General features: G+C 38.8%; 1 protein-coding gene across 2 annotated transcripts; it reads right to left on the bottom strand.

Annotated features, from left to right (window-relative positions):
• Positions 1-266: 266 nt before the first annotated feature.
• Positions 267-9,668, bottom strand: MED30 (Mediator complex subunit 30). 2 transcript variants are annotated; one of them, XM_034980788.2, is made up of 7 exons: positions 9,257-9,668; positions 8,430-8,545; positions 7,733-7,796; positions 6,296-6,404; positions 5,361-5,568; positions 2,452-2,583; positions 267-1,089 (listed from the first exon to the last, which is right to left on the bottom strand). In XM_034980788.2, exons 1-7 carry the CDS (start codon positions 9,375-9,377, stop codon positions 994-996), a joined length of 846 nt encoding a protein of 281 aa, XP_034836679.1. In that variant the 5' UTR covers positions 9,378-9,668; the 3' UTR covers positions 267-993. The 2 variants fall into 2 exon arrangements, with proteins under 2 accessions (XP_034836679.1, XP_034836673.1); XM_034980782.2 differs by having other exon boundaries at positions 269-1,089; positions 6,296-6,410.
• Positions 9,669-11,315: the final 1,647 nt, after the last annotated feature.

The raw sequence follows: 11,315 nt of genomic DNA, 5'->3' as shown, positions 1-11,315 counted from the left end.
CCGATTCTCTTGTACACAATCTCTAAACTAAACTAAATTAACAGTTCTAAATCTAGTGCTATCCTTTTCCGCAAGCAATATTATGAAAGGGATAGCACTATATTTAGACGTGCCATTTAAGTTTAGTTTAGAGACTGTGCACAACGGAATTAGCCACATTGTATGCTCAAAATATTTTATTATTTGTTATTATATCGGTTTGTCTTACCATTATCTAGGTTTATTGAGTCATAAAACATTGATAAATATTGATTTTAAAGTTACGAGCCTCCAAATATTCTTATTTTAACACTAAATTTATGACAACTCAGGGTGATTAGGAGTGTGAAAATTCTAAAACAATTTAACATTAGACATAGTTTATTTATTTGTTAGTTGAAATACTTTGCAAACATACATTTAGTATTTATTTTCTCAAAAACACTTTTCCTAAACCCTTTCAGTCATACAGTCGGCTAAAAACTAGATACCGGCCTGATTTACCGCTTATTGAATTAAGCTTTTTAAAAATCCCGTGGGAACTCTCAGATTTTCCCGGATAAAAAGTAGCCTATGTCACTCTCCAGAGAGCCTAACATTCGTCCCGCAAGAAAATTTTGTCTACGCATTATCTCGTGTTTTTTCATACAAATAAGACGAGTAAATGCGTAGACAAAATTTTCTCGTGGTGCGCATGTTAGGCGTGCAGGTCTTTATCTATACCCATGCAATAAATCACGTCAATCTGTTGCACCGTTGCGATGGTAAGGTAAAACACAAAAAATGATTCTACCTATGTTCGTTATAGACTTTGAAAGCATCCCTATGTGCCTCAAACCGCTTCCATTAGAAAGAAAATAATGCGAAGGTGGTTTCCGACTACTAAAACAATACATTAGGCACATTCCTCTTTTAGCGTAGTAAGTAGCACACACCGGGTAGTACTTAATTAATATTCATAATAACTGCTGCACAAACACAATCACTCAACAATATTCATTTATCTACAATATTTTACGATCTTCTCATAGTTAACATAACGTTTATCTCCCATATAATAGTCCTGAGATTCGTTATCACTTCCTTCAGCTGCTTGTTTTTCAGCACCACCTGTAAATAAAAAGTTAACATTCAGCCATGTAAACAAGCCTGCCAAAGTAAGAGTTATACAGCCGCACTCAGAGTCGTTAATCGTTACTTAAGATTGAGTTCAAACGAGACAGATTTATGTGAGAGATATAGCTCTGTCTCGTTTTAACTAAACTTAACCCAATTTGGCAAGAGGAAAAAAGTATTGATTTATTTATAATTTTGACATACTTGGCTTTAAATTTACATAAATAAGCAGGGAAAAATAAAATAAAAAATCCAATGCTTGTAGTTTAATTGGAAAATGCATGTATCATATATGATACATTGCCAAACAAACAGTAATTTTTTTAACAATAATTCCAGCATTAACATGTATCAGGTATGTTACAATGCCAAACTTGATAGAAATAAAAAATACGATTATACAGCACGTGTATGCCTCTTAAGGTGACGCAGGACGCTCGACCGAAATTGGCAGCGCACGTGGGTAACATGTTTGCTTTTCACTTGACATTGTATGAGAAAGTTGAGAGGTACGATGATTTTCACTGAAATCAAGAGTGCGAAAAGGGTTTAGGAAAAGTATTTTTGAGAAAAAACTGCTGAATTTATGTTTGAAAAGTAAAGTTATTTCAAGTAATGAATAAATAAACTACGTCTAATGATAAATTGTTTTAGAATTTTCATATCCCTAATCTTATTTATTTACATCCAAAGTTGTCATAAATTTAGTGTTAAAATAGGAATCTTTTGAGCCTCGTAACTTTTAAATCAATATTTTTTTAATGTTTTATATATCAATAAACCTAGATAAATCGATATAATTCTTAGTTTTGTGCGTACAATATCGAATATTGCTGTAATTTCCCTCCTACGTTTGTATGAAGAAAGCACTGAACTGAGTCCCCTTAATCCCACATGTTGATGGTTTGACTTCACAGTGTCGTTTGTGAATATGGATGTTAGTGTCGTGGCAATCCCCTGTCAGACGCCTTTAAAGTTTAAAAAGGGAAACGACCATTCTTGGCCAAAATTCATCCATTAATGTTATGAATACTAAAAAAACTTATTTAATGACTGTAATATTGCTAGTAACGGTTTGTGCGTAACACTCCGGCGCAATTAAAAGACACTCAACTAACTCCGCTCGTAATTTCAATCTTGGAAATGTAGGTATTGCAATCATTCTTACTGAGAAAACAAATAAACAAAAGGTGAAAAGTTCCTCCGAGTTCTATGTCCAAAATAATGCTTGTTTCTTGATCTGTGATCTCATTAATTTTATTGATGGATGCACTGTGGCCAAAAACCCTTTGACGAATAGGCGTTTGTTAAACTTTATGTGTTATCTGAGACAAGTGTGGAAAAAAATAAAAATACCTGTTCAGTCAACTCCCGGTTTTCTTCCAACGCCAACCTGTAGGACTCGGTGTTGCGTCGCTCGTCCAACGCCTTGTTGTCCGCTTCGTCTTTGAGCGGGATCAGACTTTCCATGTGTGTGTACTCCATTCCCTACAAAACAAGCAGTACAGATGCTGTCAGGAACAAAGACCTCTCAATGATAGTGGGAGTGGATGTGTTTGCGAGATGGTTTCTTTCCTACAAATTACATTGGAAGTATTGGTTGACTGACGAACTAATAGCGCGGTAGCGGATACCTAGTGCGCCAGACGCTGTCGCGCCTCCTACGCACCACCAAATAGATCGATTGTCACCACGGCGCCGGTTCAAGGTCAGAGTTATTATATACCTGACAGCTACAATATTCTTCTTCTTCTCAATCGTTCACTTTTGACAGAGTGGTCGTGGCTATGAATTCTTCACTGCTGCTCGTGCGATCTCCCTCCAGCGACTTCTGTTGTTGGCATTATGTACACACACATTATGACTACAATATAGGGATGTTCTAATGTCCTATTATAATGATATGTACCTAATGATGTTCTGATTCATTTCGATTTTAAAATCCATACTATTCATGCAAAAGTGTGTCTGTCTGTTTTTCTGTCTGATAGCATATCGCGGATACCAATTTGGAGTTTGGTACTCATGTATACCGGGGAAAGACAGGTTATTTTTTCCCCGGTAAATCAGAGACTTTCTACGGGATTTTAAAAAACCAAAATCCACGTGGACGAAGACACGGGCATCATCTAGTGGGGAATAGAGAATTTATAATTTTGCCAAATGAAGCCTAGCAGCAGACTTATTTTTTTTATAAATTTATTAATAACACCAACTCTCTGCAGTGCAGAGATAATTAGATTTCAAGAAAAAAAAATTGTATGAGATGCAAAAGGATCGGGTCTGATTGTATTGGTCAGGCTGTTACTGAGCACTCACTCCCGGCCGCTATCCCACTACTGCCCGATACGGGGACTTTTGGCTGCTGGGTTTCCCCCCTGGCCCGGTTCGCCCCTCCTTAGTTAACCTGCACCCCCCAAGACTCCTCCGGGGGGTCCATATTAATACCGGGCTTAGTGTGGACGTCCAGTCAACATGAGCCACTCAGCATCAGGACTCCCGACCTCAAACCATCCTCCGAACCCGACCTCCGAGTAGCCGGATTACAGGAGACGCCACGCTCCCAGTCGAAGATTGTGTCGAAAATAATCTACTTTATCAACTTTGTAGCACGCGTTCGAATCTAGAGCGGGGAAGAGAAAAATCGATAATTGCTTTTTTCTTTTTTTTTCTTTTGTATAAAAAATATTAAATATTGTATGTATTCTATAGTTTCAAAATATAAAATACAGTACTTATATTTCGTAGTATCGTATCACTTTATTGTATACACGCTTATAGCTGATGCTGTTCCTGGCGGCAATTTCTATTGGACGGGAACTGTAAAATAGTGGTGATCACAATAGACCGGCCACGGACCACGGTCAACGTGATACAGGGTCTGGAAAAGCCCTGCACAGCTGCCAATCGTCAAGAAGAAGAAGTGCTTATAGGTACAAAGTATACAGCGATAGCTTGCATTTTGGAAGGCTACCTTTTATCCCGAAAAATCTAAAAGTTCCACGGGTTTTTTACCTGACTGCGGCGAAGCCCAAAGGAGGGTTTTGTGTTTGATCTGTGGGTATATATGTATGTATGTGTTATGTATGTATTACGTAAATATGTATGTCCATTCCTAGGTCCTAGGCAGGTATGTATTTTCATAGGAGAACCAGAGTAACCAACATAGCTCAACAGGTTGCGAAGCTAAAGTGGCAATGGGCAGGGCACATAGTTCGTACCACCGATAGACGTTGGGGTCCCAAGGTGCTGGAATGGCGACCTCGCACCGGAAGACGCAGCGTTGGAAGACCCCCCCAGGAGCCGCTGGATTCAGACGTTAAAAGACCATGGCTGGGTCTCTTGTAGGGTGTGAAAGTCCCTACAAGAGACCCAGCAGTGGATGTCTATTGGTTGACAATGATGATGATGATGATTCACACAAGTTAAAAAATCTATTTAAACTATGCTCCTAAAAAAGCATATTTTACAGTCAAAGATTATGTAAATGATAAAAAAAACCTTGGATTTGACTCGCTCCAGCAATGTGCAGGGCTGCAAATGCTTGTACAGTATGGCACAATATAATTGAAAATGAACACTTGAAAAAAAGCAACCGCCGAGTTTCTTGCTGGTTCTACTCGGTAGGAACGGCATTCCAAACCAGTGTTAAATTAAATTATTTGACAATTCAAAAGCATTTGTAAAAGTTAACTTGAATAAAAATATAACTATTCTATTCCCATATCATTTTGTTGTCTAACTAAAATTAATGGCCAGACCCATTAGGGGGCGTCCATAGCTTACGTGAGATGTTTAAGGGGGGGGAGGGGGTCGAGTCAAATCTCATCTAATCTTACGTTGGGGGGTCTCGGCAAATATCACGCAATTTTTTTTCTGACAAACAAAAAAAAATTATACTATTTTGGTCCATTTAATCCAGATTGTACATGCTTAAGATTTAATCTTAAGTGTAATCGTAATACGTTTTAAGTATTCATCGTAAAGTTTTTATTACACTTATAACTCTCAGCAATATTGATTACTAGTCTTAACTAGTCGTAAATAAAAGCATGAAGCAATATTTTTTTTTTTACTATAACAATCCCACGCGTTTACGTAAGAAACCCACATTTTGAAAAATCTCACGTGAGATTGGGGGATGGGGGAGGGTTGAATAAAATCTCACGACATCTCACCAGGGGTGGAGGGGAGGGAGGGAGGAACAGAATATTCAAAAAAATACCTCACGTAATTTATGGACGCCCCCTTATTAAGATACATACCTGACAAGTCTCATTACATTTCTCGTATATAAGTCTGAGTCGTTTGAACAGCAATCTTATAGTTCTCAGCTGTTCCTGCATTTTGGCCTTCTTGTCGTTGCTAGCGTTTTCACCGTGCTGCGTACCGTTCGGAGGCTGTATGGCTTTCAGGGTTTGAAACACATCTTGTGTTCTGCTCACTATGTCTTGTACTGTCTCTTGGCCGAACCTGGAAGTCAATAGTGATACTTTATAGAAGTACTAGCTGATACCCGCGACTTCGTCCGCGTGGAACTCTTTGATTTTCCGAGATAAAAAGTAGCCTATGTCACTCTCCTGCTGCGCGATTGCGGGAGAATGACAGCTACAATGTCACGATCACAATCAACTCTGATTAGTTAACGCTCGCTCACTATTGGCTACCATGCATTGTTGCAACAAGAATCGCACAAATTCAGCCAATCAGAACAATTGATATTGTAATAAAGATTGATTCAGGTTTTAGACAATCGCCCTATTGGTCTTTATCTATACAAGGATTGGAGGACAAAAACCAACAAACTAATGAAAAAACAAACACACTTTCGCATTTATAATAAGGGTACTGTTTAGTAGAAGATAAGAAAACATCATGAGGAAACCTGCATGGCTGAGAGTTCTCCATAGTGTTCTCAAAGGTGTGTGAAGTCTGCTAATCTGCACTAGGCCATCGTGGTAGACTATGGCCAAAACCTTTCTCACTTTGAGACGAGACCCATGCTCTGTAGTGAGCCGACGATAGGTTGATCATGATGATGTTTTTTTTTTATTCATTATAGGTGTACGCTTGACCACAATCACACCTGATGGGAAGTGATGATGTGGCCTAAGATGGGACGCGTTTACCTAGAAGATGCCTATTCACTCTTGTTTTAAAGATACCCGGGTACAAAGGTGATGATACAAAGTGTACACACTTGCATAATGAGGCAGTATTGAACTCCTTATTCTGGGGGGGATGCGACACGGGCGCGGAGGGCGGCGCCGCCGCTGCGGCCTGCACTGAGCTCGCCGCCTGCATCACTCCTGAAACTGATATCATAGGCAAGTATTAAGTATATTAATTATCATATCACAATGTGGCTAATTCCATTGTACACAATCTCTAAACTAAACAAAAATGACACGTCTAAATCTATTGCTGTCCCTTTCATAATGTTGCTTACAGAAAAGGATAGCACTAGATTTAGACCTGTTAATTTAGTTTAGTTTAGAGATTGTGTACTAGAGAATCGGTCCCAATATTGGTCTAAATATGGTCAAGTCAATGGCCAAGGTCATCTGATGCAACATAGATGTATAGATTTAAGTTTTTAGGGTTACGTACCTCAAAAGGAAAATTGGAACGCTTATACTTACTTTGTTGTCTGTCTGTCGGTCTGTCAAGAAACCTACAGGGTACTTCCCGTTGAAATAGAATCATGAAATTTGGCAGGTAGAGCTACCTACCATAATAGCAGACATTCGGAGAAAAATCTGAAAACCGTGAATTTGTGGTTACATCATACAAAAAAATTAAATTGTGGTCATGAACTAATAATTAATATTTTCAATTTTCGAAGTAAGATAACTATACCAAGTGGGGTATAATATGGAAGGTCTTCATCTGTACATTCTAAAACAGATTTTTATTTATTTTTATGCATCATAGTTTTTGAATTATCGTGCAAAATGTCGAGAAAATACGACTCAACAGTACAGAACCCTCGTTGCGCGAGCCTGACTCGCACTTGGCCGGTTTTTTTTTTCTGTTTTTACTTTATAAGTATGTGTGGTAAAACATTGGCGCCAATCTGTTGTGTTTCTCTAAACTTAATTTAGAGTATCTGCATCTTTTTCTTTTTAATATTGCTAAAAAAGGATGGATCATGAATTTTACATTTAATGACTGCTTTTAGTGCATGCTACAAATTAAAACAATAGGTTCGCGACTGGTAGCTAATGTACAGTACGCGGCCGAAAGTAATGTACATCGGCCTTTAGAATGACATTTCGGCTTTGTAGAGCGTTGTCTCTGTCACTCATACTTATATGACATTTTGTTGGTCTCAACGACAGGGACAACGTTCTACAAATCTGCTATCTCCTTCAAAAGGTCGATGTAGATTACTTTCAGCCGAGTACAGTTATGAGGTTTGACAGCTCTAAATTAAATTAGGTTTGTCTGTCCTTTTCTTATTATGCAAATACTCTAAAATTAAGTTTTGATCAGAACCAGTACCATTGTATGATACATGTGCGGCGCTATTTAATACCATCGCCTTCAGCTCGGGTATTTAAATTTGCGCTTTCACAGTAATTTTCATCATGCCGCACTTGTGGCATAAATAAATATTGTAATTTGTAACACACACCTGGTTGCTGCACTGTTTGAGGCCCAAGTCCTCCCTGTCCACCACCCACACCCACACCCATTCCCTGAATAACATGAAAGGATTGTTATATTTACATTCAATTTATCAGTACCCTTATTATAAATGTGAAAGTGTATTTGTTTGTTGGTTTGTCCTTCAATCACGTCGCAACGAAGCAACGGATTGACGTAATTTTTTACATGGGTATACCTAAGTAAGTAGGTAGGTAAGACCTGGAGAGTAACATAGGCTACTTTTATCCCGGAAAATCAAAGAGTTCTCACAGGATTTTTAAAAACCTAAATCCACACAAACGAAGTCGCAGGCATCAGCTAGTACTAATATAAAGAGGTAAAGTTTGTAAGTTCGTTTGTAGGAAATAATGTCTGGAACTACTGCACCGATTTTGATTTTGAATTCTCTCACCAGTAGAAAGCTACATTATTCACAAGTGACATACGCTATATATTTTTTAATTAGAAATTCCTACAAAAATTGTAATATGCTACCCATGCGAAGCCAGGGCGGGTTTCTGGTTCAATTATAAAGCTAGTTAACTACATGTTCTGCCTGGGTAATCCGCATGGATTTTGGCTGGAGTTATCTCCCAGAGGGTTACCAGTGGTCTCATATACAACTAAGTAAAAAAAAATTGCCCATGACAGAAATAGAACTAATTAAGACTGTATTCCCTCACCTGCCCGCCCATGCCCATAGTGGCCATTTGACCTTGCATGGTTGCCCCGTAAGGTGGTACCATTTGGTTGCCCATCCCCACCATTCCAGGGTTACCCATTGGTCCACCCATCACACCTGGAATTATAAAAAATAAAAATATTAATTTCTTCTTCAAAATTCTCCAATACAATTTTTTCTAAGAACTCAACTAGTATTCCCCTTTCCTTTGTAGAACAACTCCAATATTAATATTTTTGTGTTGACAGACATAATATATTATATTATGTGAGTTATAGTGCATGCAAAACAAACAAATATCTGCGACCGGCTGTACTCATGTATTTAGTCGACGTTAGTCTCAACCACGTGCGCGAACTGAATCCCTTAAAAAAGGACCCCAGATGGGTTCGAAACTAGTCGGGCTAACGTCGACTAAATACGTGATTACAGCCAATGACAGATATTATATTACATAATGGAAATCACTCACGATAGTTTAAACGCTAAAATAGTCTAAGGATATTTTATCCAAGAAAATCAGAGTTTCCATGGGACTTACAAATATTATTAACTCACAGACCACAAATTCACTGGTCTCATCTAGTGGTTTTTATCCAACTAGATGATACCTGTGACTTCATCTCCTGTTTGATGAGGTCCATAAGACAGCAGGCTATGCATCAGACAATTTCTTTAATCTTGTGTGGGCAGAGTTATCCAGCTATAATTTGTCATGCAAATACCATATTACAGTATGTTAGTCACAGCAGTGACGGTAGCAAAAGTAACAGCAAAACCTATCGTCTAATCTTCTAAAGGACCCCTAGAAGATTTAATCGAACTTACCAGTTAATTGGTTAGGCATAGACTGCATTTGGCCACCCATAGGTCCGCCACCGAACCCCGATCTCATGGGGCCTGCGTTTCCCTGGAAGTTTCCAGGGAACTGATGTCCTTGACCAGCCATTTTGTGTCTTTATTACTCAATTTATCAAAAACATCACAGTTAGCAGTTTATGTTCAGTAAGCCGGTTTGTTTACAACGCTTGATTTACACTGGAACTTAAAATTACTTATTACTCCCTTATTTTATATTCTACTGATCAGTCTGGTGAATATTTTTTATAACGCTGTATATGAAAAATTCGTGATCGTATTTTATCACAAATAAAACCCAAATAATTTATAAATAAACAATAATAAAAATTCCCAATAAACCCAACTTTCGACGAATCACGAACGAATTGCGAATCACAGACCAATAACATGAACGAATCGACAGTTTGTCAAATAAGAAAGTTGACATTTCACAAAGTGTGACGCTGTATATTATAATCATAGAGATAGTAGGTACCTACCTATGTGGATAGTATTATAATATTATAGGTAATACTCTTTGGTGTGACGCTGATTTGACACTTGACAGTGACATGCCAACCAGACCCCACAGACCAATAACTGCCTCAGACATCAACATAGATTCGACATAGATTCGTTGCTGACATATATAATTTATTTTAACTGGTATTAACAGCTCTGGATAGAAGGCTTTTTGAATCACACACAAAGATTCTACTTTTAGTGGGTACCTGGCTCCAATACTTTATTAGGTTCTAGACTCTGCAATAACGCAAGCAGCAATACTAATTGCAAATTATATAACTAGTAACTAAATTGAGCACTTAAAACTAGAATATTTTAACAAATTGTTTAGGTACCTACCTAAACATTAAGAATAGTACCTATAATATAATATAATATAATATTTATTTATTTAAACAACTCAGTAAAGTATAATAGGTCTATAGTTTTAAATCTGCGCTCATAAATGAATTAATTAAGGTGTGTGAAGTGTGTGAAGTCTGCCATTCCGCACTTGACCAGCGTGGTAGTCAATCTAATCCAATCCATCAGCCTGTTTGCGTCCACAGCTGGACATAGGCCTTTCCAAGAGCGCGCCACCAAACACGGTTCTCCGCCTTCCTCATCCATCCGCTCCCCACCACCTTCTTCAGGTCATCGGTCCAGCAGGCGGGGGGTCGTCCCGCACTACGCTTACCGGTACGCGATCTCCATCCAACACGTCTGCCCCATCGGCCGTCGGTTCTGCGACAGACATGACCTGCCCATTGCCACTTCAGCCCGTTGAATCTTTGAGCTATGCTGATCGAGTTTAGTTGTTCTTCCAGACGCGTAAGTCTTGAGAGGAACATCGACAAAACAAAAGTCATGTTTAACGAACACGTTATCTCAAGACCCGTCACCGTCGGAAATGACAGCATCGAAGTTGTTCAAGAATATAACTACGTCGGCCAGATCATACAGCTCGGTAGAAACAACTTCGACAAGGAAGCTGACGGAAGAATTCAGCTGGGCTGGGCAGCATTTTCAAAGCTACGATAAGTCTTCGAATTGTCGATACCGCAAAGCCTTAAGACTAAGGTCTTCCACGAGTGTGCTGTGTGTCCTACCTGTGATGACGTATATATGGAGCGGAAACGTGGACACTAACAGTTGGCCTCGTCCACAAACTAAAAGTCGCTAAGCGCGCTATCGAGCGAGCTATGTTGGGTATCACTCTCAGGGATAAAATCCGGAACGAGGAAATTCGTAGCGACAAAAGCGACCGACATAGCGTGGTAGACTGTGGCCTTATACCCTTCTGATTCTGAGAGACCGAGTAGACCGGCGGTGGATTGATTATGGTGAATTGGTGATGATGTTGCTGATGCTCATAAATTAATCCATAAGAGCTTTCATATATACCTACTTATATTTAAATAACCCTTCGATAACGAGCCACTGAAGCTAATAAGTTTCCATTAAAATTTCGATGACCTCATTGATTTCGGAAGACAATTTTACGCAGTCAGTTTAATCTGGAAGCCAGCCAAGTTGACGACGA

The sequence above is a fragment of the Maniola hyperantus genome, chromosome 2, assembly GCF_902806685.2.
Source record: "Maniola hyperantus chromosome 2, iAphHyp1.2, whole genome shotgun sequence".
Lineage (NCBI taxonomy): Eukaryota > Metazoa > Arthropoda > Insecta > Lepidoptera > Nymphalidae > Maniola > Maniola hyperantus.
Note: the sequence above shows the minus strand (reverse complement) of the source record. Positions and strands in the feature narration are given on the sequence as shown.